This window comes from Sander vitreus, chromosome 3 (genome assembly GCF_031162955.1).
Source record: "Sander vitreus isolate 19-12246 chromosome 3, sanVit1, whole genome shotgun sequence".
NCBI classification, from domain to species: domain Eukaryota; kingdom Metazoa; phylum Chordata; class Actinopteri; order Perciformes; family Percidae; genus Sander; species Sander vitreus.
In genome coordinates, this window is record NC_135857.1 from 22,318,371 (window position 1) to 22,346,355 (window position 27,985).

General features: G+C 40.4%; 1 protein-coding gene across 1 annotated transcript; it reads left to right on the forward strand.

The window, feature by feature from the left end:
* Positions 1-132: 132 nt before the first annotated feature.
* LOC144515561 (mitochondrial intermediate peptidase-like) lies at positions 133-27,974 on the forward strand. Its single transcript, XM_078246536.1, has 19 exons — positions 133-663; positions 811-984; positions 1,138-1,226; positions 1,447-1,533; positions 1,636-1,699; positions 1,796-1,978; positions 2,701-2,857; positions 3,105-3,153; positions 3,952-4,012; positions 5,704-5,756; positions 6,843-6,996; positions 7,217-7,294; positions 7,511-7,718; positions 8,461-8,570; positions 8,821-8,895; positions 9,369-9,485; positions 14,541-14,662; positions 15,970-16,043; positions 27,243-27,974. The coding sequence occupies exons 1-19, from the start codon at positions 517-519 to the stop codon at positions 27,341-27,343; spliced, it is 2,103 nt and encodes a 700-aa protein (XP_078102662.1). The 5' UTR covers positions 133-516; the 3' UTR covers positions 27,344-27,974.
* Positions 27,975-27,985: the final 11 nt, after the last annotated feature.

A 27,985-nucleotide genomic window follows, 5' to 3' on the forward strand; every position in this document is an offset into this window, starting at 1 on the left:
CGACATTACCTAATGGTTTTCAGTAGATACTCGCACTTTCGACATATTTGACTCGCACGGTTTTTAATTATCGTTACTTAGCAACATTAGAAAAAAAATGAATAATATATAATATACATAGATATTAATAATATACATAGTGTAATCTTCTATTTAGTATAAAGCTGACTTTTTTAAATTCGTATTTATATAAATTATTTAGTTCCCCACGAAAATACCACCTGCTACAGTCATTTAGATTTGCTTTCACAGATAACCAGTAAGCTAACATGTGAGCAGAGTAGTTGTGTCTGTTGTCTTGACAGGTAACGTTACGCCTCTTAAAAGGTAGCCCTTAATTTCCCTGAAGATAAAGGTTTAGAATATATTCACGTTATTTACATTAGTTATTAACATTTCCGGCTTTTGCAAACAGGCTAACATTGAAGCTATGGTTTAGCATGTCCTCTGTCAGTCACTGTCACTATAAGCTTCAGTAACGTTACAACATCAACAGTACAGCAGATTTAGTACAACATGTCTGCGTGTAAAAGGTTGCTTTACTTTGTAAGGCAGCGAAGCTTATGGACTCATGTTCGGAGAAATGTCACAACATGGTCTCCTGTTGGAGCTGCCTTCAATGCCAAACCTCACAGGAGACTGAACTTGATCGAGAAAAACGTGGTTTGTATTTGTCTTAAATGTGTGTATTAAGTTACAACACTGCTACATGTATGCATACAGCCTCAATGAAATAATTTAAATGAAGATTGCATCAGTTCGTGGTAAAAATGTACCATTCTGTAATGTGTGTTTTACCTCTGGTTGCAGGGTTTGTTTGGAGTACCAGAGCTGAGCTGTCCTGCTGGCTTCCAGGCAGCCACAGAAACAGCTCTCAAGAACACCGAGCGTCTGGTGGGAGAAGCTTGTTCTTGTTCTCCAGGGGTTGAGACAGTCGAGTCTTTTGACCAGCTCTCAGATGGTTTGTGTAAAGTGGCTGATCTGGTGAGTTTAACCACCCAAAATGTGCATTTCTGACCATAGCATTTAACCCTTGTTGCTTCTAAAATTGAGCTGCTACCCACGACTCGTGTATTGTGCACTGTATGTGTTATCTGTAGAGTTGTAAGCCAACTGTCAATTTTCTTCCTATTACAGGCAGACTTTGTTAAAGTAGCACATCCAGATCCAGCGTTTCGCGAGGCTGCAGAGAAGACCTGTATAGAGATTGGCACAGTTGTGGAGAAGTAAGAGGCGCCTTTTAACAAAAATCTTTCAAAGCTGCACACTACAAATAAACACCACAGCACATTTAGCTTATGACCAAAAAGAAAACATGCTGCCATATACTGCATACAACTGTAACAGTGCTGGTTGTTAAAAGACATTTTTCTGCAAGCGTCAGTTGAGAAAGATCTTGAGTAGCACTCGATAGAAATGTTCCTGTGTGCTGGTTGTGTGTTTCAGGCTAAACACTAATGTCAAGCTATGCAAGAGCCTAAAAATATTGCTGGACAACCCGGACATTGTGACTAAGCTGGACCCTAATACAAGGTAATTTTACTGTAATCATAATTAGTTTATAGATATAGGATTTATTGTTCATCTCTTTCCATAATTGTATTAATATCTGATATATATTTTTTTGCCTTCTAGAAAAGTGGCAGAGTTGTTCATGTTTGACTTTGAAATCAGTGGAATTCATCTGGATGACAAACTGGTGAGATGGTCATAATATGTGTTAACAGACAATTTATTCATAATGCAACAACATTTTTTTTATACCTCTGCGGTGCATCAACTGTTTTCTTTGCAGAGAAAAGAGGCAGTCGCCCTTCATGTGAAGCTGTTGGATCTTAACAACGAGTTTCTGGTTGGCTCTCACCTACCGAACAGAATTGCGAGGTCTGCAATTCCTGAGCATCTACACCTGCACTTTGCAGATGAAGGAAGTTTCATCCAAGTTGGGGGATTACACGCAGATTCCCCCGATGACTTGGTATGTGCTTTACTTGGTCTAGTTCACCAGAACATTTCTCGCTTTTGCTCAGCAGGTGGCACTGTTACCTTATATCAGATTATAGGACTGGATGTAAAGGCAGGTTATATTTTATAGTAGCCTATTCTGTCTTGATTAATAATACAATTATCTTTTCAAAACATTAAGAAATGGGTTTTAAGAGCATTTCTATTAATCTTCTATTAATTAAATATTGGCTCTAGCCTACTGTCAGCATTGCTGAGCAGTAAGTAGTTCAGGTAGCTATACAATCGGTCAAAATGTTCTCTCTCATAATTACTAACTTTAATTTGAATGATTTTAATATTTCTGTTAGTTTCAGATCTCTGTTATACAGTTACAAGAACAGACTTTATGTTAACAGTTTCTCTATTATATAACCTTAATACAATAGTAATGCCAATGTCTCCTATTAAGGAGGCTAAAAGCACTATCCAGACAAAAAGTAGAGAGCAATATGATACAATGTATAAAGTCAGAGCACACTTTACATTAACTTATTAAAACATAACAATCTGACAATGCAGTTAAAGGTCAAGTCTTTTGTATTGTCTACATCTGACATCCAAAGATCTCTCAACTTTCCCTGTAACTCTTGATGAGCAAGATTGCAGCTTTCTTCTTCTACACTTTGTTGATAAGTTTCTTTCTAAATATTATGTTGCATATGAATTTTGCTCTGTCCTCTCTTCCACTTGTAGGTTCGAGAAATTGCCTACAGGATTTACCTTTATCCAAATGCAGATCTGATGGATTGTCTGGAAGAGCTGCTAAAATGCAGATACAAACTGGCCAAACTGGTGGGCTACGACTCCTACGGACACAGAGCCCTAAAGGGAACGATGGCCAAAACACCAGGTTTATAATATGCCTCTACTCTCTTTGCCTCAGCATCAATATAGTTATCAGTAGTCAGTGTTGTAACTGTGTGTTTGTAACTCATATTTCAGTATTTGCTATATTGGTGATCATTTTAAAAGACACCAGATAATTCTTATTTTAGAGGTTTTGTACGAGCTATAGTAGTTCTTTTTCTTTTGTGCCTTTGGCAACTCGTCTCAGATAGTTTTACATGCTGCAACTCAATTTGTATTGCCCTTTGCAGAGACGGTGATGAGCTTTCTTCAGCTGTTAACAGACAAGCTGTCGGACAGGTACAGTCTACTCTTAACAGTTTTTGTCTAAAGATGTGAAAAAATGTACAGACACAATATTCTGTTAGATGGTTGTTATCATGACCTGCTTTCTTTTTGAATAGTCTTTACTATTAAATCAATGCTTCCCTTTATAGTTAACTATAAGTTGGTGCGTGATGCCCAAAAGTCCATACTTTCTAAAATGAGTGACCCGCAGATTTATTTACTCTGGGCAATAGTGATTTCATTAGTTCTTGTCACATTTCCACTGTTGATTCACATTCAGAAGGCCACTGGCTTTTTGTGTTGTTTATAACTTCTTCTGGTTTTTTATGTAAGTATATTCTGTGTGCTTGGTGTGACGCCCCTCCCACTATCTTGGAGGCTGTCCTGGCCAACCTCATCCGGCAGCTTGATCTAGTTCAGCTCGGCGTCCAGGCTATACAAGCTGGTCCTTGTGCTCCTCTCTCCTCGAGATGCATTTTAAGAATTGATTTAATAATTAGAATTTAATACATTGTTTAACTGAGCCAGTTTTCAACATTAGGATTCCTCAAACAGCCCAAAAATATGCAAGCCAGGTGCAACCGAGACTCTAAATTACCCACAGGCTTAATTGTGAGCCTGTTAGCCTGGCAGCCTGACCATAGTGTTACCCTGCCTCCAGCCAAATGCATGCTGGGATAGGCTCTGCCCCCCCCTCCCTCCCTCCCCCCCCCCAACCCCCCGAGTAGACATAGGTTGGTAAAGACTGCAATAAATGCCTCAAGTCAATTAGCTCATAACTTGTTTTTGTCTTTTTTTTATATCTCACAGAACAGCCAAAGACTTTAAGATGATGAGGAACATGAAGAAAAAACTCAATCCTCGTAATTCTGTGAGTGATTTCTTTTGTTCACAACATATTCTTTACATACATGGATATTTTCTTGCAAATATTAACCAGTATGTAATCAGTGTTAAAGGTTTGAAAGTAAAGCTAGGTAGTTAAAGTGTGATTTATGCCTCTGCGTTAAATCTACACCGTGGCTGTGTACGTAGGTACGTGGAGGAACGGATCCTACACCGGACCCTACGCCGTAGCCTGACGTGCACCTCTCGAAAAATCTAACTACATGTCGCTCGGCCGGGGCTTGGTAGCGTTGCATTTCCCCCTACTCATTTCCTGGTTCTCCTTCTCCATAAGCAACATGAAATCAAGAAGAGGGTTAACTTTTCCTGCTACAGATTTCCCACCATGGAAGCATGAATCTTGAGACTTAAGAGTGATTTATGGTTATGCGGAGGCTCCACGCAGAGCTTTCACTGTAGCCTACGTAAGTGGCCTGAAGTTTATACTTGTGCGCTGGTGTCTGCGTCGTTCTAGCATAGCAGGGCCGGCAGAGTGAGTGAGAGAGTGACGGGGATTAGCTTCGGAGTGAGTACCGACTCTAGAGTCCTAGTGGGAGAAACAAAGTGTCTCCCCTGTGCTTTCTGACCACGGTGAGACATCTGTGGCAGGAAAAGTTAACCCTCTCCTTGATTTCATGTTGTTTATGGAGAAGGAAAACCTGAGTAGGAGTGTAGGGGGAAATGCAACGCTACCAAGCCACCAGTGTTGGGGAAGTTACTTTTAAAAAGTATTGTTTGCTCGTTACTCATTACTTCTTAAAAAAGTAATCCGTTACTTTACTTAGTTACCCCCTATGGAATGTAACTTTTTACTTTACTCATTACTTTTTCGTTACTTTTAAAAGCAGGCATCTCTGGCAGAGACTGAAGTTAATTATACAAAAACTATCTTTGACCATAAAGCCAATCTCTGGTTTATCAGTGAAGTGTCTGAACTACGCTGCAGACTGGATTCTCTACTCACAGAGTGACGGCTGATTCATTATGAACGAGTCCAGCGCGGGTTGAATGCACATCAGCAGGTCATCGGCGTTACACGGTTTTAGTGTATGTAATGATCCGTGCATTGTCGTAGACACATGCAGCCTCTTTTCTGGAAATCCTTGCGTGTCCGTGCAACCGTCCACAGCGGTCCGCTGCGTGTATGTATGAGGCCATCTCCACCGCATCCATCTGTGAGGTTGTCAGCTTTATGTCTGCCTGGCTCAGAGCCCCGTCCAGCAAAAAGCCACAAAGCTTAAAACGCTCTCAAAAGTTAGCTTTGGCTGTTTCTCGCTTGCCATGATGCTCTGCTACCAGCCTCTGTCACGTCCCGTGTGGAGCTTTTAAGCGTGCAGCTGAGAAGGCAGTGTCGCTGTCAAATGTCCCTGGGAAAAGTAACGTTGCGCCGAATTGAAAAAGGAACTACGTTTCGTTACCAAATTTTCAGTAGTAGCGCGTTACACCCAACACTGTAAGCCACGTCCAAGCAATGTGTGTTTCCGCGACATGTAGTTAAACTTTTTGAGAGGTGCACATCAGAGGGGTCCGGCGTAGGGTCCGGCATAGGGTACATAGTACGTACGTTAGCCCCGGTGTGGATTTAACTTTAGATTAACTATAATTCAGTTATGTCTATTTGAGTATAATTTGTTTGATATAACATGTAAATAAAATACTCCTCGTCTTATTTTATAGGAGCTCATGCCATGGGATCATCCGTACCTCAGTGGTGTATTGCGTGCTGAAAGGTGAGTAGTTGGTATGTCATGAAACTTCATTTTCAGCCTGCTGTCATTTGATAAAGCCATCTTAATCAGTATCTTTGTGATGGTTTTTAGATGTTTGTAATTCCATATTTTACCAAGGTGTAAGTTGTTATTGTGTCTCAGCTCATCCTCAGGTGTCAGATGTTACAAAAGGTGTTAAGGGAGAAGCATGGGAGTTCTCTCCAACTCCTTTGTAATTCAGGACAATATGATCTGGTGTAATCTGCTGCTTCAGCCTGTTTCTTTTTAATGAAGTTCACTTCTCCCTCCTAGTACTCACCAGAGACTAATAACATGATGGGCCAAACATTCTGGAGAAGTTTTAAATAAATCTTTATTGCAGACCTCATGGATCCCTCATGTGTCCTTTGAATTTAAGCTAGAGAGAGAGAGCGAGAGAGTTCCTAAAGACATTTAGGATGCAGTCTGAAGCGGTTTCCTCTGAGCTGCTTCTGTTTTCTGCTACACACAAGTTTGATTGTTTGTTTTTCTCTCAATCACTCACTCAATCCTTTTCTCTTTATCTCTGCTTTTCCATAAGTAACCATTTGAACTGCAAAGTGTTCAAACCATATTGAAATGAGGCGTGTGTGTTGGTGGGAGGGAGGGGGTATAAACTCAGCAGCAGTCTGTTATTCACTGATTATACACTAGAGTAGTGTTCAAGCTAAACAAGTGTTTTGATTTGGTGGTCTTAATCTTAAGTGCCTCAAAGCAGCATGAATGCATCCATTTTGAGCATGGATGGCCCTCCCCTCGCCCTGAACTCGGGCAGTCTTGTGGCCTTTGTCATACCAGTTGATATCGCAAATGCATAATTGTCAGAGCTACAGAAAGGATGTGCTCGATTTAAAAAGTGTGGTCATTGTCATTCTTTTACATATCTTTAATTGTGTGTATGAGGTTTGCTATAGCAGAGGTCTTTTTTGGACATTTAGTCTCATCTGGTTGTTTTAAATACTTTTGACACTCTCCTCAGTCCACTTCCAGACACAGGTTGATCTTGATTCAAATAAGGCTTTTAATAATAAAACCCTTTTGTTCTGGTTTATGTTTTGCTCATGGCAGGTACAACATAGAGCCCAGTCTGTACAGTCCGTATTTGTCTCTGGGTGCCTGTATGGAGGGTTTGAACAACCTCTTCTCTCAGCTGTACGGTGTGTCCCTCATGTCCGAACACCCCAGTGCTGGAGAGGTCTGGAGCGAGGATGTCCGCAAACTGGTAGATCTTACTAATAGTGCAAAATGTCTGGGATTGTGTTGAATCAATGCCTCCTTCTAATATGATGTTGGTTGAAGTCTGTTTTATGTCCTATGTTGTAGATCGGGTTTCTACAATCTGGTAGCAAAGGTCTATATATTTCAAAGATTTTCTGGTGTGTGTGTGTGTGTGTGTGTGTGTGTGTGTGTGTGTGTGTGTGTGTGTGTGTGTGTGTTCCCAGGCTGTGGTACATGAGACAGAGGGATTATTGGGATATATCTACTGCGACTTTTACCACCGGCAGCATAAACCTCAACAGGTGTGCATACACGCATTCATCTATATAGTCTTCACAGGTTCATGTTAGTTTCTCCGCTGAAAATAGGGCTCTCCATATTTTAATCATGCTGTTGTGCTCCAATGCTACATTCTTAATTAATTCAGTGATAAAATATGCATCTACATTATATTTTTTTTTCTTCTATCAATTTCACCTTCCCTGCCCACCACCACCTCCTTGTCCTCCTCCTCCCAGGACTGTCACTTCACCATCCGTGGTGGCCGCTGGTGCCAGGAAACGGGTCAGTACCAGCTTCCAGTTGTGGTGCTGATGCTGAGTCTGCCCCACCCGACCAAGAGCGCCCCCACACTGCTTACGCCAGGCATGATGGAGAACCTCTTCCATGAAATGGGACACGCCATGCACTCCATGCTGGGACGCACTCGCTACCAGCATGTGACAGGTGAGGTGTGAGCACAGATTGGACACTGTAACCATGGGCAACTTACTTAAGACATAATCGAGAATTGTACACGTATCATTCAGTAGGTGTTATTCAAACTGTTTACCTGGCAGACGATAAAGCAAATGTTCAACATTTTATGAGCTCTGTATCTTAAAGTGGTGGATATGCAGTTCCCAAATGTCACAAGCTAGAATTATGTTGTTAGATATGGAGCTATAGGTTATTCATTACAGTGTGACAAGTGAAAATGGAGTGTAAATCCAATTAAGTGTGAGCCCCAAGGAGAGCTTTAGATTATCCTTGGCTACCAAAGCTGTCATTTGATACCGTTTCACTTGTCAGTTAAAACTGCTCAATTTCTTCTCTCTGGTAATTCAAGATCCCAAAAGTATTTATTTTACAATAATAACAATATCCATTACCTTGACTTTTTTTTCCTCAGCGGACACCATGTTTACAGCAGTTTAGACATGCTACTTGAATCACAATTATATCTGAAAGCTCATAACAGTTGCATTACCAGTGACTTAATACTATCTTTTTTTACTTCTCTAAATCTATTTTTATATCAGATGTTGTACTTGATATTGCATTTAAACATCTGTGGAAGGTTAAAAGGATGTACAGTACCGAGCACATTGCAGTTGTATGTCAGGTCAATTCTGGTCTGGTTCGTCAGACCTTCCTTTTGTTTTAATTTGTGTGTTCTTATGTCTAAGCTTTGACGTCTCTCCTCCAGGAACCAGATGTGCGACTGACTTCGCTGAAGTCCCATCCATCCTCATGGAGTACTTTGCCACTGACTATAGAGTCCTCAGCCAGTTTGCACGCCATTATGAAACTGGACAGGTACGCTTAAACCTCAGAATAAAGACCAACTTGAAACTCTAAAAAACATTACTCAATGGTTGCGGGGGGTATTTTCCAATACATCATAATTTTAGTGATATTAACACCTTCATATTTCATTTTAGCTGTGATGTTCATTGATCGGCTGTCGACCTTGAAACATTATTAAAAAGGATGGACTTTCATAAGATGAAAATGATGTCCTGCTAGTTCTTACTGGTTTATTCTGTCTGTGTCATTGTCTGCTCAGCCTCTGCCTGAGAGCATGGTGGCTCGCCTTTGTGAGTCAAAGAAGGTGTGCGGAGCCGCAGACATCCAGTTGCAGGTATGACCAACCTCACACACACACCACTTACAATTATATCTAAAAGTAATTTTCACTTTTACAAGAACACCCAACTCAAAAAAAAGAGTGTTGAGTGATGAATAATCAAGCCTCCAGTCCCTTTTAATGTATACAATTTACCAGCATCTTGGGGGCAACACAAGCTTCTTTTTTCGACTTGGTGTTCATGAAATCAATACTGACTTTGTCAGATATTAGGTTAAATTATTAAACCTTATCACCCCTTTACCTTGTTGAAGGCTGCCGGTTTTGGCCTTATCTGTCTTTTAGCTGGTTTACGGAACGGAGATTACACAGTCCTAAACTGCTTTAAATTTCTTATTGATGGAAAATATACAGAGTTTAAAAACATATATTCTACCACTGCAGAGCAACCCATAGCATTTGTTTTCTTTTAATATGTTTGTATGTGACTGATTTAGTAGGAAATGTGTTTTTATTTTTCCTGGCAGATTTTCTATGCTGTCTTGGACCAGATCTACCACAGCAAACCTCAGAACCGCTCCACCACAGAAATCCTGAAGGAGATGCAGCAGAAATTCTACGGCTTGCCTTATACGCCCAATACGGTACATCCTCAACTGTCTTTGTGCTATTTAGTGCACTGTCTTTGACTTCTTCTGAGTAGCTTGGCTCTTTATGACTGTGTCTTTAGGTCTATTGCAGTCCTTGAGGTGGATGACAATTTAGGGGAAGTTCTGTGCATGTTTCCCTAAAGACTCTCTTCTCACTGCTTAGTTGATCACAGCACATAAAACAACACATACTTGACTGAGGAGTCGTTTTAGCTTTCTACTCTATATGTCCTTCTCTTTCCTTTCTTTCTGGTATTATATCTTTTACCCATGCACAGCAGCGTTTAAGGGATTAAAGCCTTTTTTTGAAGCTCTGCTACAATAACAAGCAGAGGTATACTTTGAATGAGCATTCCCTGGGGGGGGGGGGGATATTTGAAAGTCTTCCTCCCGGTCCTTTAATGAAAAAAGCTCTCAATTCCCCCACTTTTGCAGCTGTGGGCGGGTGGATGAGGCCAGGAGGGAGAACAGGAATCAAACAGTCATAATTTAGCGAGGAATGGCCTTCATAGAGCATTAACTCTGGGCTATAATTATGTGGGGTGCCATCAGGAATAGAGATTACAGAACTGCTGTATATTCTCCCAAACGTCAGTGTGCCGGCCAGCGTTTCTCCTCACAGGAGTCCTCCCACTCTCCTGCTTGTGCACTGCTTTGTAGCTCCCTCTCTAGAGATTGTGGTTTATGTTATATAGTTTCCCACTGTCGCAGTCGTTCCTCTTCAACTTTTCAAACCACACTGAAAGCTCTAACAGACACTTTGCCTCTGTGTGCACAGTTAACTGCAGCAGGATCGTTTTCCTCATTTGAACTCTCACAGAAACTGGGGATGATTGCAGCGCTTAAGTTTCTTGAATTGGATCATCATTGGATCAGAGCAAGTGAAAACAGATTTGTTTAGATCCTTCAATGACAGACTCTACTTAAACTTGTTTCTTTTTTAAAATTCGCCCTCTGTGTGTCTCTCTCTTCACCCGTCCTCATGGAAACACGGCTCAGGAAACGTTTCCACAGCAAAGTGAACATTTGAGTGGCTAATAGGTTACGGAGAGCCACAGATTATAAACATTAGGGTGATGCTGACGTGTATAGTTTATAGAGCATGGTTATCATTTCCCGCTGTGTGCAGAGAGAGAGGATCAGCTGTGAGTAACATAGACCACATGCTCACCCTTGAGCTGAAGATAATATTTGGAAATAAATGTCAGAAAGCAAGGTGTTCTGCTTGTGTGTGTTGACAATTCTTTAATCTGCGAGTCTTGGTTTAAATGCATCATGGCCAAGTAGTCGTGCCTCTTTTTTGATAAGCATCATTTTTAATGCATACAACATATAATCCACATTCCCCTTCAAAACTGTGGAAATGCAGCTTAGCACAAGTTAAGTTTAAAAAGAACAAAAAGTGTTTTATCTCACTTACAAGAGGAGCAGAGTAAAAAGCCTTTGCTGACTTTGTCTCCTTTTGTATGTAAGGATCAAAAGGATATTTCGCTGACATGTTACCCACTTGCACTCTCTTACAAAAGTTGACATTAATCATTTGATGCAAGGCAAAGGGTTTAGAAAAAAAAGAGGAGCTTGGAAGTCTGAAAATCATTTTTGTGGCACATTTTGACAAAGTGTTTAAAGCGTCTTGTCAAAGACTCACACTAAACAGCTCTTCAATAGCTGCTTATTTGTTTCCAGAATATGTGAGGCCATAAACCACATCGAAAATACAATGGAATCAAATAGTCTTCAGATGAAAGGCTCGCTCTCCCATAGATTTAAAACTTGAACAACGATAAAGCACAAAACAGCTTTTTGTTTTGCTTTTTTCAATATTTGAACTTTTTAATGCATGCATCAGAATAATTTTTTGTCAGTGTGTGAATGAACTCCAAACAGCTCAAACAGACTTCTAACTTACATTACAGAAGCAATGTGTCACTGCTGCGTAGGGCTGACAAAGCAAACTCAGTCAACTTTATCTTGCCCGTGGTTTTCTGAGCCAGGACTTCTCTCCGGAGTGCTATTTACTCTTGTTAAAGTCACCGCAGCCCAGAGGAGTCTCGTCAAGTTGACACTTTCAAGCTTAAGCATTTTTAACGGTATTGGATCGAAGATGAGCAGGCAGCCCCCAGTTTAAGCTCTCAAATAGTTTCAAAGGTTATTACACTTTGTTATCCAGTATAGGGCTGCGTGATAGGAGGAAAATATGCGATATGCGATAACGTTGTTGAATATCGCGATAATGATATTACTTGTGTTAAATAAACCGATATTAAAGTGTTCTCAGTTCTGCTGCTTTCAGCATTCCGCTAAAATACAACACATTGCTTGTTGAATTTAAAACGATGAAAGGAAATCATTTCCAACATTCTTTTATTGAACAAATTGAACATTAAATTGAACATTAACGGCACCACTAAAGAATGACCGATACATTATAAAGTGCAGTTTTCTACTGATATTTTTTTTCAACTAATGCAAACAATCTCTGAGTGTCTTTCGCGATGTGTCGCAGCCTTTCGCAGAACTATGTATTGTGCAGCCCTAATCCAGTAATGTCATTTGAAGGTATTTATTTATCTTGAAAGTGCATGTAATATACTATACTTTTTTAGCAGGTGTCTTTTAGTGAGGCTGTTTTTAGATTAGGTGTCCACTTTCAGTATTTTAATTCAGCCTGTCCTCCATTACAAGGACTTTAAACGGCTTTATAGGCATAACCAGGCTAACACATTTTTATTGGAATTAATGCATAATCATTTCAAGGATCCATTTCTCCTTGCTATGCCTTCTACCTCTGACTCAGTATGTTATAATAAAGTGTAGACGCAGAGGTAGCGATAATGATTTCACAATACCACCCTGTCAATATAATTGGAAAAATGATGAAACACACTTTTGGTCAATATTTACTAGTGCAGTGCCCGTTTTAAAACATGCCTGCTTGGAACATGCCGATGGCTTGGCCCGTGGTATTGCTGCTTGTAGCTTTGTCCAGAACCATTGTTCACCGAAATAACTTACAGAAGGACCTCAAAGCAACCCAACTGTGTACTAATGACTTACTTTGTACTTCTACTTCAGAGGAAAACGTTGTACTACAACATTTACCTGACAGAGAAATGTTACCTGTTACGTTGGAGATTCAGGTTTTACTCACAAAATTTACAAATTTACAGCTCACAGCAGCTTAATACGATATAGTGTCTGACTTTTGTTTGATATCTAGTGTCGGCAATTTTATTGCGTTAGCTCTGAGTGAATTTAAATTGGGATTTTACTGTGAAGGGTAGACATGGAAGAAGTGAAGCCTGCGTTATGCCATTGTTTGTTTTTTTTCCTCAACCTTTATTGTGCGGTGGCTATATTTAGATTAATCAATATTTATTAATATTCAACACTGTCCAAACTGCTCCAAATTCCAAACGACAAGTTCATTGGGTAGCAATACACCCGCCAAGTGTAAAGTAGATGGGATAAACTGTTCTTGAGATATTTAAAAGGAAACAAAGAGGGTCCTCACTTTATAGTTAGATGTCATTAATATTATTTCTAATATTAAACAACAAGTATTTAATGCCTTATTAATTCTGTACTCAGGTCTCCCTTGAAAGTTAGATCTCAGTCTCAATGGGTCTTATCTGATTAAAGCTGCCATAGTTAATATTTTGATATTAACAATCGATCACATGACTGTGTAATTTCAAATTCAAGATTCTTTTATTCAAGTCTACCTCAGCTCTTTGGGGCTTTTTGGATTCTTTTAATTAATTGTTTTGGTGAAGAGTCAGATATTTCCCTCTGGAGATTAAATACAGGTTATATATATAAATGTGGAGTGAAAATTGGACAAACAAGACTCCACATAAGTGCTAATGTTACTTCATGTCTACTGCATTTGTAAATTTGCAACAGTTTGCTAACAACTTCTTCATAACAACTGGGTGATAATTTGTCAAATAGAGGATTACAGGAAATACAGTGACCTGCATTATAGGGCATCCTAGTCATTAAAAATTTAAAATCACTTTAATTACCAAACACAATAAAAGGTACCAGGATTTATTCTGGCACGTACAAATTGATTCAGACAATTAATTCACTTTCAGCTGGAGTATAAATCATTAACATGTTTAAAGTTGTTATTTTATGTGGAGGTAGAAGGAGGCGTCTGCATTCTGGTATGGTTTTGTTAACTATGGCAGCTGCTGTCTTTTCTAAATGGCTGAATGTTTGAGTGTTTGCCAGCTGAATTCCCCCAGTCTCCCCGTTTTCAGAGATCATAAAAGAGCTTGTCTTTATAGATATGGAAAGGGGCCCCCTCAGGCAACTGCAGGGAGAACAGAAGAGAGGAGAAGGGGGCTTTCTACCATTTAGGAATTTCCATGTTTTGTCCTTTTTAAAGAAGGAGCTGGCTGGTTGTGATTTAATGTTTTATTATAGGGGTTTATTGGAGGAAAATTTGTTTTTTTTTATTACACCAATATAATGACATTAACAAAGACAATAGAGGAAGCTTAAAAGATGAAAAAAGTGTTTGACATGTTTTTCAGCAGACATTTAAGTTTTATGATTTACTTTTTAAATATCCACTTGTTTAGTTGCAGTGCCAAAACTAGAACTGGATTTAGTTTTTGTTTTTCAATTTCAGTGTCTGAAGATGATTTTATCCCGAGTTTGAGTTGTAGTTACCTTCTTCAGCCTCACTATTTTACCTTTTTACGAGCAGAAACATTTAAGGCTGTGATGTCCTCCCTCTGCCACACTGCTTCCTCACCACACTCACTGTATCCAACAAACCCACCATTTTTGAATTTAGTCAAAAGCTGATATAGTGTCCCATGGGATAAATGCAAGCTCTCTTTGTGTAATTTCTTTATTTGGGAGCCAGAGTTAACTTCTATCACTTCTCCTCCTCTCGGTGAGTTTGTTCTGTCACATCCAGTCTGGTGAAGTAGAACCTGTTGATGTCCAGATTATTTTAAACTGTCTTTTCACTCAGGTGAAGGTGATAATATTGTGGCGTCATTTCATTTTTTTTTTTTATATCCTCCATAGGCATGGCAGCTGAGATTCAGCCACCTGATTGGCTACGGGGCCAAGTACTACTCCTACCTCATGTCCCGGGCCGTGGCCTCAATGGTATGGAAACAGTGCTTCGTACAGGATCCTTTAAACAGGTGAGACAGCTGCTTAGGGTTAAAAATTCAATAACAAACTATCAAATCGAGTAGGCAGAAATGGGAGGGAAAATGTTCATCTTTCCTGCAATGTCCTCACCTTCTTACATAAGACAAGCTCAAATTGGGCATTTCCTATCCAATAAACTTCTGTATGGGAGGAAACGGGTTTAGAGCAATATAGCCATTTCCTGCTTAAGGTGGAGAATTGCAAGTGCCCCGCAGTTTACCTTTTTCATGATACCCTATCCCTCCCCTTTAAAGCAGAGTGCCCTCCACAGCTACAGGTGCATCTTCATGTGGATGTATCTCCTGTAGCTTTTGTGTAATGTTTGCAGGCATAGGTTTATGTTTCTTGAGAAATCTTGACGCTGCTACTTTTCAGATGCTAACTTTGACGATGATTTTTCGATCGATTGTTTTGGAATTGATTTTAATAAGTTGCCATATTGGATTATAGAATTATTAATTGATTTGCATCACAGTGATGAAAATGACTAATTTAATGATTCAATTTCAAGTCAAAACAATTTGAAAGTGTCCAACGGTAGAATCACAAAGTCATGAGGTTCAGAGGCATAATTTACAGCTTAGAAAAGTTATAGGTTCAGCTCCTGTACTTCTGTTTCCACAGAGCTGTAAGATATATTTTGGTTAACCCACAGCCTTCACTCTCTTTTTAGTCACTCGTTACATTGTGTTCATGGTGAGAGAGTCGCACAAAAAGCACAGCGTAAACCTGTTTTGCGTTTAAATTGCTGAGACAGATGCCTCCTGACAGGCCGCCTTCTCCTGGATACTGTTTAAGTCTGTGCTGCCTGACATTAAACATGACATTAATATGAAACTCACGCCGACTTGGCAGGTGCTATAATTCACAGACACTCACCAGCATCCAGACCCTCCCTTAACACAAGTGTTTGCCCCTTGACAAAGCACAAAGGCTTTGTTTTGAAAAACAAAGCCTCCCCCGTTCCTCCATCGAGTGAAGCCAAGCAGCGTTTTCCCCCTGCCAGTCTTTTCTCTTCTTTCCTTTTCCTTTTTTTTCTTCCCTTTTCTTGTTGTTTGCTGTCTCTCAGTCTTCCTATCTTCCATCTACCTCTAAGATAGTTTTAGGTCCACCTGCAGTTGTCCTGCAGTCAGTTCTCTGTTTCCTGTCATTCCGTTGTGAACAGGCAGCTTAGGAGACTTGGCCCTGGGCTCTGAGTGGCAGTGGTGGAGGGGTTGACAGGGGAGAATACAGGTGTCTGTAACCTTATCTCATTCTCTTCTGTTTGCCTTTCCTTTGCTCTCTTTCTTTTTGTCAGGGACATGGGTGAGCGTTACCGTCAGGAGATGCTGGCCCATGGAGGAGCCAAAGAGCCCATGCTGATGGTGGAAGGTAATTTACCATGTCCAACCTTTTTTTCCCCCTAAAATACTAAAAGAATATATTTTTTATTTTCTTTACCAGTTCATCTCAACATGATTGGGTTACATCAGACTTAGGAATTGCACTTCTAGGCCTTAGTTCTCCACTATTTTTTCATGTCATTCCACCTCGTACTCTACAGGACCCTCCCCAGGGAAGATTTAGCTGTTTTGTACCATAGTTTAACAGTTTCAGGATTCCCCAGAGTTCATCTCTAGGCTTTTTTCAGCTTATGAATTAAAGTGTCAGTCCAATAGTTTCCAGTAGCACCAGTAAGTCTCCTCGCATATGAGGCAGAACAACATTCTTGGATAAACATACTGATTACTAGTTACAATTAGTGTCGGTGAAAAAATGTCCACACATAAAATGTTAGATAATGTGTAACTAAGAATTATAAAGTAACTAAATTAATATATTGTGAACTAGTACTTTGATTTGTTACCATTTTTACAGATTTGACAAAATTTCTTTTTTTGTGATCAAGTTGTTAAAATAAAATGATACAGAGATTACAGAAGAGATAAAGAAATTACATAATAGATAAAACAATACATGAAAACCGTAAACATTGTAATATATTACAAGTATCATAAGACAACCCAGTTTTTCCCAGGAAGATTATCAATTAGCAATAACTTGGGGCAAATAGATATTTATATATTAAGTATGATTGACAAGGCTTCTTGATGTTCATTACGGTCCTATAACTTCACCAGTAAAGATTGTATTGAACATCATCTGAGGGTAAACTTGGCTTGAGTTTGTCATCAGACAGAAGCAGCTGTGTGTTCCATTAGTCAGGTTGTATTTTTTTTCATGTGTTCACAGCTGCTGCTGTTGTGGTTTGGCTTGCTCTGTGCTTTAGCTTCAACATTGGCACCTTTTTGTTTTAGCAATTTAACACACTTCCCAAGGTTTTTTTTAATCTTTGTAATAAACTGTCAAGTCAGCTCCCTCTGGCAACCACACATGATTCATGCTAGTCCAACCCTTTTCTAAGGTCACTTATTTGCTCTGCTTTAAAAAATAAATAAAATCTTAACTCAATAACATTACACATTATGCTGTTTGTTTTTTTAGAACAGTAAAAATCCAGAAGGCAGGAAAGACAGACATTGAATGATTACAGGTTTGAGCCCTAAAAACTGCTGACTCTGCAGGACTGAAAACACAGATTGGTGCATTCCACTTTGCGTTTAACCAAACAAATGTCAGTCACGCTAGCAGCGTGGCTCTAGACATGGCAACGTCGGTCGGTTGGTCCATAACTTTGGTCCAGACTGAAATATCTAACTATCTAATAACTAACTTTCGGATAGATTGCCATGAAATGTAATATTCCCCTCAGGATTAATCGCTAATAACTTTGGTGATCCTCTTCAGTTTGTTCGATATTTTGATTTATGAAGAAATACCGGCAAAACTAATGACATTCCCATCAGCCTCATCTGTACTTTGTGTTTATTGCTAAGTATTAAATGTTAGCATGCCAACACCCTAAACTACAGTGGTGGACATGGTAAACAATATACTTGCTAAACAACAGCATGTTATCATTGTCATTATGAGCATGTTCTCATGCTGATATTAGCATTTAGCTCAAAGCAGCGCTATTCCTCAGTACAGCCTCACAGAGCTGCTAGCATGGCTGGAGAAGTCTTGCTTGGCTATGTGCTTAAGTGTCTCTTGTTTTTCTGTTTGTAACGCTCAAACTGTAGTAATAGCGCCTTCCATTTACCTCGGAACTCGGAAGCCGAAGCTGGGAATGACGTCGCACCCGAGTTGAATGCGTTCCATTTACAATTCGGATTTTCATTGTTTTCATTAGCTCTAGCCGGGTTAGCCATTGTTAGCAATGCCAGTTTATAACAACGCATTACACTGTTTATAGTGCATACCAACATGTCCACAGATAGAAGTTGGACAGCACTGTGTGTACGACTGATTTAGTGAGACACAAATAGGACAGAAGTGCTTATATCTGTATGTTACTACAGCTGTCACAACTGTTGATGCACGAAGCAGCCATGTTGGATTTTTAGCTCGGGGTACTCGGTTGTCCGAGTTCCAAGCTCGGAAAGCCGAGGTCAGGGGGCGTGCTTCCGACTTTAAACCTCGGAAAATCCGACTTCAGAGTACAAATGGAACGCACTATAAATCAGCTTCAACTTTAATATTGGAGTGACAGGCAAAACAAACTACTTCCTCCTGTTGCCCTCTTCCCTTCATCCTCCCATCAGTTCATCCTCCCCTCCTTGAGCAGTCACTGTGGCATGTCTGGACAGGACAACAGAAGAGAAGGTGAGAGGAGAGGGAGCAGTAATATCGGGTGACATTTGGGAGTGTACTGTAAATCTCTCCCCCAGGGTCACCTCCTCCCTCCTCCCTCAGATTGTCCCTCTGACAGCTCCAACCAGGGCTGTGCCCAGCCTCTGAAATTACACCCACCAACAGATCAGATCCTTGTTATTAGATCTACTGTCCAATTAACTGTTGTTAAACTGACAATACTGGCTTTTATGGCTCCCTTTGAAGTGAGTGCAACTCTAATTAAAGGCCAAGGCCCTGTGTGCAGAATAGTTATCAGGGTCATAATGATCCCTCTGGCTGTCTTTCCCAGCCATAAGTCATTGTATAATACTGTAAAAATGTCCGCTTGGGGAACAATACAAAATAATTTCATTTTATAATGGAACATGTAGATCAAATTAAGAGCCTTGCAATGGTTAGATGTTAGTTCCAGTTTCAGATTTTGGCAGTTTCCCTTACAAATATTTTCAGTCCACCCCGTGCACCTGCATTTATAATAATCTTCTGAAAACCTATTTATTTCTTTTTTATCATCATAAAATCTATTCCATGTCTGGAGAAATGCTCAAACTAAGATAAAATGTCTCCATATTTTTTTAAAAAGATCCATCCAGGCACCCTGCCATTTGATGGCCTTATATGTCCTCATAATTGACCTTAACATCATGAAATCCATAGTCAGAGTTATAAAAGTACATCAGTGCATGTGCTGAAACATTTAGCTTTTCACCACTATTTGCTGTGGGGTTGAGAGGTTCATAGAGACCATCTTGAATTCCTTTTGGGGAATGGAAAAGGATTTTGAATAAAAAGGCCCCTTTTATATTTATGCCAGAAGAGAGGAGAAGACTAGAGGAAGGACACAGAATCCAGATCCAACCCATTACACATAATCTTTTCAAACAAAGACCCTTGTAAATGGAGGTGTGTAACATTTCCCTGCTATCCCCTTTGGCGAGGGTGTAGAGGGGGCACATGGGCACACAGGGAACCGGAGCAGGCCCGGCAAGGCTAATCAGAGGCCAGTCTTTATCTGCATGGTTCCCTCCCCGCTACTGGATGTTTCCCAGAAAAGACAGTGTTGAAATGTAAACCTGGGTATTAAACCCAGAGCAGCAGCATCAGGACTGAGTGAACAAGTCAGAGAAAAAGTAAAAGTAAGAGGGAAGAAAATGGAGAGAAAGGGAAGGCGAGAGTGAAAGGTGATCAACTGACTGAACTGAACCTCGGCTCCTGCCACAGAGAGGGCTTTCATGGCCCAGACTGTTCCCATAGCCCCGACCGCCGAGCACAGAAAATGGATCTACAGCTTGGTAGCCGAGTTCTTTGTCCGGAGGCAGCGTGGCTGAATAGTTCTTATGGTTGCTCGCATAGTTGCTAATAAACTCCAAGAGCACGGTGGTCTGTACAGTCCCACAGCACTTTTGTGACAATGATGTATAGTTCCGTCTAAACCAGAGAAGAGGAACTTCCCAGCGAAGATGTAAATCTGCAGAAATAATTCATAGCCCTTACTTATAAAACAGACATGATTTGTGATGAAAATTATCTTTTAGTGCTCCATACAGCGCATGTTCAGAGGGAAATGTCTCATCCATGACTTACTGACGGTAGTTTAGGCCTTTTGATAACCACAACGCTTTGAAGAAATAAATGATAAAAGAAAGAGAAGAAATACTTGACAATACTTGTCATCGCTACAGACATGGATGACAAATTATTTTACCTTTTACGTGATGGAAATGTAACCAAAAGAATGAATTTTAAATAAGTGTGACACTTGCAGAAATAGTTTTAGGTGTGTCTCCGGGCCTGAGAAGTGTCTTGAGTTTTCACAAAGAAAATGTATTAACAAAACACAAGTGTGTACAGCCGTGCTAGCAGCTCTGTGAGACTGTACTTTGCCACGGAAAATGCTAGATCAGATCTGCTAGATGTGACGATGTAGTTAAGTTTAGGCATGAGGAGTGGGGATTGGTTAGTGTTACGCCCCAGTCTAGGGCTGCCTAGGACGCAACATGAAAAGGCCCCATCTTCCCCGTCTCCCAAATAGCCACAAACAATTATGTGTTTGGATAACAGCAAACTTATTTATTTTACAGAGAACGAAAATATATACATAACATATAAACGTATAAGGCTTCAGGGGGACTACCACCTAAATAACAAACAAAACAATTCTAACTGGGAGATAAGAAAGAAACTAACCTAACAAACAAAAGGGCAAAACAAATGACAAAAGACTTAACCTCCCTAACTAACAAAACAGGAGAAAACAAGATTAACACACCTGGCGGTCCACCCTTACCAAACAAAACAGAAACAATATCTAATCTAAACCAAAGTTGCACAAAGCAAAAGTGTGGCCGGTTGGGAGATGAGGAGAACGAGGAATGCCTGCTGCCCACCGACGGCCACCATCTTGGCTCCTTATATCTGGGTGGTTTCCCCAGCTGCAGCCAATCACAGGTTCGGGCCTGAAACCTCTCCACCAATCCTCTTACGGCTATGGCACACCCCTATTTGCATGTGAAATTGAACACAACAGAAAAAAACACAGGGCACACACAGCAGACCAAAGAAACAATATGACCACAGTCATAACAGTTAGGGTTAGGGTAAGAATAACAGGGTAAGCCAATCAGAGGCAGAATAAGGCAAAAATAAGGCGGGCCACGAGGCACGTCCTGTGATGTCGACACGTCTAGGGAGTCCGATATAGTATCTACCCTTTTCCACATGCAGTGCGCTGAGCTAAATGCTAACATGCAGATGTTTATCATGTTTTTTTAGTTTATCATGTTAGCATGCTAACATTTTCTAATAGGAACTGAAGACTGAGTTCATTCAACCTTTATTCAACCCTTATTTACAATGACATTGATACACAAAAGAACAACAAAGAGATATACTAACAGAGAAGAGGCACTACCAAGCGCCATTAAAACTTAGGGAAAATAATTGAATAGATAAATGTATAAAACAATACAGTTATGTATTTTAGCCTGCAATTAGGGTAGATAGTAAAATACTTAAATGTAAAATAAAATACAGTTCTGTAAAACAACTACAAATAGTGGTTGTGATGTTTAAGGAACTGTTTTTCCAAGTTCAGACCTAGCTTGTGGAACATGAACAGCGGAGGCTGATGGGGGATGTCATTAGTTTTGCAGGTATTTAATCATAAACCAAAGTATTGAACAAAGTTAAGTTTTGACTTGATGAAGTCTGAGGATCACCAGAGTTATTCTTCAGTTATAATTCCTGCCAATTTCATGGCAATCCATCCAAAGGTTGTTGAAATATGTCCCTTAAAACCACAAATGTGAACCTCATGGTGGCGCTAGAGAAAATGTCAGGGCATCACTAAAGTCAGAAGGATTCATCTTTAGGGGACCATTCATGGTCAAATGTAATGTAAATCCACACAATAGTTGAGTTACTTCAGTCAGGACCGACCAACAGACCAACCCCAGTAGAGTCACACTTCTTCCGTGGCTAAAAATCATCCCTATGCATAAACATTTCTTTAAAAAAACATGTTAGATCCAAGGTAGATACATTTCTCAGAATGTGAACATATTAACTTGCATAAATCTGATTGTGCATTTTAATACAGATTCATTTTATGCGTGTTTAGGTGGGAAAAGTTTTCTTACATTAAGAGTTGTGTAGGGTTTATTCTCAATAACATTGCAGGTTTTTTCTTCTTTTGTGAAGGCACTTACTCAACAAAGAGCCTCCCTGTGCAGTGTTTGTCATCACCCTTGTCTTGCTTGCTTTCTGGGCTTGTCTGTAAGTATTGTTTGTAGGAAAAGCTTCCTGAACTTCAAAGGAGTAATTACAGAGGCAGTGAGGTTTGCCTCCAGGTTTGACAGAGGTAACTGCTTTTCACACCTCCACATGTTTCGAATGGTTACAAGCAGCGGCTGAACGGCTTCTGAAGCAGCCAGAAACATGTTTTGAAATGTGTGATCATAAACTCTTAAGTGACCAAGAGCTCATGCAGGGAATAGGACACCACAAAGGCTCAAGTTACTGCACGCTGCAGTCTGTTCCCATTTTTGAATGTAGAAATGTGGCGCAATGCTGCTCCCTTCAACTTGCATGTGGGTGTAATTAGCCTATAAACCTAACAATTAAATAATGAAAGAACAGAACGCAGCCAGCCCAAGGGTCTGGGATCAGTGGCTGTTATAAAACAGCCAGTTTCAGCTAAGCCCTCTGATTGGTCAAAGACACTTTCCAACAGTGATGATTAGTGCTCTAATAGCAGAATACAGTTGTTGTTTTTTTAAAGTGTAAAAGTGCTTGCTACCCTTACTTTCAGGGAACCAAGAAATACATTTTTGTTTATTTTGTAGAAAAGCTGCACTACTCCAAAGGTTGTTCAATAGTCAAATATGCATGTTCATAGTAACGATCAAAATCTTAAAATTAAACCCATATTTAAAATTTTCCCCAAAATGTGAATACTGTTTATTTATCCGTTTAATGTCGGTCATCAGACACATTACTCCCATTTTCAGAAAAAACTCTTGCTAGGTGGTAACTCGGATGTTTGATAGATTCAACCAGCAGTAGCTGCAGGCTGTGCAGCAATTTTAAAACATTTCGAGTGAGTTTGTGTCCCCAGAGCTGTCATTACCAAGGCTCAGAGCTGTTAGCCAGCCACATTAAGTCTTCATTTGACTGATACCCATCACCCACCACCCATTAAGTAAATCAATTATTTTGTGTATGTTCTCCTGTAAGAGATAAAGCTCTGTTTAATTGAAAGATGTTTTTTGTTTTGTTTTTTACTTTCTAGAAAAATATTAGAAGTTACAGCTTCTTTTGGTGCTCAGGGAGGACATGGTAACAGATTTAAATATTCACAAAGATTTACATGTTTAGTAATTTTGTTATTAAAGCAAGTGGCACAAGCCAAAACCTATGTTTCAGTACACTGTCGATATAAAATAAATTGCTCTGGTCTATATTGAGAAAATAACTATTTTAGACTAAATGAAGTCGAGCTAAAGAAGAGGGTCTCTGATTTAAACTTTCCCAGACCAGCTTAGAAAGATTGGGCAGGGATAGAGAATGAGTAGTGCACTTTGCTTCCCCCAACAAGTCTTGAAGTACCCTTGAGCAAGGTACTCAACTGCCAATAGCTCCAGTGGTGCTGTTCAGTGGCCAGCAGTTTGTCTGAGAATACAGTTGTTTAGAAAGATCCACTGGTATTTTAAATACTTTGTTCGTTATTTGTCTTTTAACACCTGGCCAAACTCTGGTGGCCAAGTTGGCTACACTCCAGGCCCTGAAATGACTGTAATGGGTAGACGCCTTGTTCGTCAATGGTCGTGTCAGTACCATTATGAATGGAAATGGAAACTCTTAAATATGAGATGACTTACACTGCAAAGCTTCTGTCCTAAGGCTCCCCTAACAATGGACAACAAGCACAGCCTATGTTTAGTTTGGCTCTGCGTGTCCTCGGTGCGTCGCCAAGAGTGAGTGTATAGTTCTGCCCACTGTAATGCTGTCAACTGTTGTAAACCATAGAGGCTGGGAATACTTTTCACCAAAGTAGTTCCAGAGAGGTCTGTGGATGAACCCGTGTGTAGGTACACTGTATCTGGGGAAAAAACCAAAACACATTGCTGTTGAACTATTCGATGTAAACTTTCAAAGCTGTGAGCACTGCAAATACAATTCTATTCACTTCCATTGTGTTGGGGTGGAGGCACATATTTTAAAAACCTGGACAAATATATCTAAAGCTATGATCATTCATGGAATTTGGGTGAGACGGTCCTTTTTTAAATGCAAATGAATGAATGTGTGCAAAAGAATGTCTCGGTTTTTATGGTCATAGCAGTGTAAGCGGTTTCTACACACATTATTGTGATTCATACTGTAGTTTACCTTGCACAGCTGCACCATTAACATGTGCGGTGCATCCAGTTTCAGCTTTAGTGCTCACTTTTTTTGTACCCTGTCTGTTTTGCCTGACTCAGTCCCACCTCCTTGTGTGTATCTATAAAAGCAGCTTCTCTGATCAGATACTCCTCCACAGTGTTATTATGACTTTGAGGTTATCTGTGCATTCCTCTCAAACTCTCCCAGGGATGTGGGTTGAGAAAAGACTCGCTGCTTATTGTTGTACCTCTCTTCATCTACTGTCGGTCGCCGTGTGAGACCCAGGTGCTGACACCCAGGTGCTGACACCCCAAGCTGTTGGTGATGAGAAGCCGGCGAGGGCGCTGTTGTTTACCTGACTAACCTCTTTCATGATCACGCCTCCCTTTCCATCTCTTACTTTCTCACTCTCTTTCTCTCCCCTCCTCCTCTCTCTGCTTCTCTCATCACTCTTGTCATGGTAACCCGGCTTGTTTAACACACTAACTTGTGGCAGGCGAGGCTCCAGACATCAGATCCCCCCCTGTAGACACAGTCAGGAAATTACTAATTACTAATCTATTAGAGAAAGTGCTGGTGACGCTGCAGACAGTGTACAGAGAGTTCAAATTAGTAGCTGAGCCCACAGCTCTGTCTGCTCACACGCTGTAAAAATCAACCAAGTAAACAAGTGTCATGTTGGAACATGTGTGTATCTGTGATTATGTTGTTTTTGTGCTGCACACTGCTTCTGGTGACTTGGGAAGATGGCTACCCTTCAATCCTTGACTCTGCCTCCTGAGCTTTAAGGATGCTATTCTGTGATTGACCTCTGGCCTTTTGTGTGGAGTTGGGCAACTTAAAAGAGGATATTCATGCAGAGATTAGATTATGTCATTATTTTCTCAATTGTGACCAACCATAAACAGCAAAGTGTCAGATAACGATGTGTAGGGCTGGGTATCGTTAAAAAAATGTCCATACCGATACCGTGACTTTGATAACGTTTCCTGAACAATACAAATTTTTATAAAATCCATTTTAAAAACAAAAAAGAATTATAACATTGCACATTAGGCTACGGCACAAATCTTTTGATTTATTTTTCAGCTCCTACTACGTGAGCCCCGTCTCTGTGCATAACATAGTTTTTCCTGCATGCCTGTACGACGTGTAACGTTAGGCAGCCAATCAGCAGCATTATTAGATCTTGGTAGAAACATGCTCCATGCTTATTGGCTCACTGACACTGAGGAGATTTACTTCTTAGGTATTGAAATTGGTATTGAATGACGAGGCATGTTTTAAAACTCAAAACTATAGAGGCAATTCGTTGGGTGCCTAAAAAGGGTTAAATTCGGTGCCCAGCCCTAACGATGTGTAATGTTACACAGAGAAATATCCCCTGACTCAGCAGTTCCCCTCAGCTCTATGAAGTGTTTAAGCGTCTTCCATCTCGACATTTTGGTTTTGGTTTTAAGATCGTTAGCGACTAGCTAGTGGAGCATTTAATTTGAAAATGAGAAAGGTTGGTTAACGATGCCTTGAAATGCTTCTAATACAAATATAGGTGGTTTTTGCTTTAACTACTCATGTTGCTGTAGAGTCTTGTTTTTCATCATTAAATGGATATGAATAAATTACATTTCCTCACAATGCCAGCTCTCTGAAGATGGATTTAAGTGCAATTTGATAAGCTGGCCTCAACATCCTCTGTATTAACGCCTCTTAATGCAGCTTGAGCTGTTCATAACATTTTGGTCTCCACTTTAAAGGGGCCATCAAATCCCATAGACGTCAACAGCAGTCACAGCAAAAACGTCTTGCATCCCTTTAATTAGGACTATCATTTATGGTTGGAAGTCATCACTTTCATGTGGCTGCCTTGTTCCCAGGGATCCAGGGCCCTTGCGGTTGTGGTGCGTTAGGGACCCCTGTATGCTGGTATCATCTTGTAGCCAAGGGGTAGGGAGCGACCGGTGGGTAAGAGGAGATGATAATCCCTTCTCTGGTGCTCTCATGCAAGGCGATTCACTGCAGGCCGGGCCAAACCTGCGCTCAGTTAGTTTTTACCTGCTGAGCCAGTTTCAGGATGGCAGCAATGTAGACTGTGTGTGTGCGTGCGTGTGTGTGTGCGCGTGTGTGTGCGTGTGTGTGCATGCGCGCGCGACTGTCCATATCTTGCTCTGTGTCCATGTGTTCAGGATCGCTGTGTAAAACTCTTTGCGTCTCCATTCAAGCGTGCCTGTGCAGACATGCTTGTGTTGAGTGTGTGTGTGCGTTTGAGTGTGTGTGCGTTGGAGGTGACCCATGCAGGAAAGAGGGGGAGGGAGAGAGCGCCTATTTACATTGGCAGCTACACAAGGGGAGAAGGGGAAATGAACTGACTTCAAAGCGGCCGTGCAGCTGAATTGTACAGTCCTCCACGCATGAGCTGGCAGACAGGCTCTCAAAACACAGACAGACATTCCCAGGGCTCGCTCGTCATATTTGCTGTACGGCACTAGTCGCAGTCTGGTGTTACGAGAGTGTGTGTATGAGTGTGTGAGCTCAATATCGCCCTATAAAGCACTATATACCTTTTTGGTTTTGTTAAAGGCAGAAATAGAAGATCTTGAGAATGTCATCGCTGTGTTTTATTACTTGCAGTCCGTTGGATCATATCACCATCTGAGGCCTGTTAGAGGTATCCAAAGTGTCAGGAGCAGCATGAACATAATTACATTTTAGCTTAATGTGGGATAAAAATAGCACATGGTTTTAAGGATTTCTTAAAAAAATTTTTTTTTGTAAAACCACTGAAGTGACTTCTGCTTAAAATGCTGCACTTTTCCTGTCAGAATGAGGTGAGATGATGAAAAAGAGAACCAGTTTATCCCAGTGCCCAGCCAGAGCTTTTTCTTTCCCAAAGACAGATGTGCATTGGACACACACACACACTAAAACCTTCTGCTCTGTGTTTTTGTGTGACAGGGATGCTGCAGAGACGGCCCACCATGGAGGACTTTGTGGATGCGCTGGTGTCTGAGCTCAACCCAAACTTTGAGACCTTCATCATGGACTCTGAAAGCTGAAAGAGGCCTCTGGCGCCATGGAAACGGACTTGTGCACTAAAGAAGCACACAGATGCCAGGCTAAGTGGCAGCAGGGTGCACACTCATTCTTACTAAGCATCTTTTACTTTGTAAATTAATAGTCATCAATTTATCTATTGCTGGTGCCTCTTAAAGTCACATTGACTTATTTTGATATATTTGGCTAATTCTGCTGTCAATATAAAGTAATATGGTAAGAATTAAAGACTTGCTACAAACCCTGAAAACTCCCGATCATCTCCGAATATTGATTATTGCAGATTATGGTAAACTGTGTATCAGTCACAGACACTTTCCCCAATGCTCTGGACTCCCTTGCGTCACCATTAATAATATTTCAACAGATTCCGCAGTAGCTTGTGCCAGGACAAATCATAAAACCCTTTTGAGTTTGTACATGTTATTTTCACTTTTTTGTAGCACTAATCATTGTTAAAAATGAACAGAAAAATGTCATCTGTAATGTAACATACCACTATACATATATATACGCTATTTAATTTATAACATAACATATACGCTATTTCTGTGATTTTTGGTAATTTGAATTGCCTTTATTCTCATTATTCCACAACTATTATCTCCTCATTAAATATAAATGTTCAGCTCACATACTAGCAG

Bases quoted from the DNA above. Each gene is read 5' to 3' on its own strand.
- LOC144515561 (XM_078246536.1), top strand. From the start codon at position 517: ATGTCTGCGTGTAAAAGGTTGCTTTACTTTGTAAGGCAGCGAAGCTTA. The intron at 2,858-3,104 runs GTTTATAATATG...TGCCCTTTGCAG, and splicing joins AACGATGGCCAAAACACCAG to AGACGGTGATGAGCTTTCTT. The intron at 16,044-27,242 runs GTAATTTACCAT...TTTGTGTGACAG, and splicing joins GCCCATGCTGATGGTGGAAG to GGATGCTGCAGAGACGGCCC.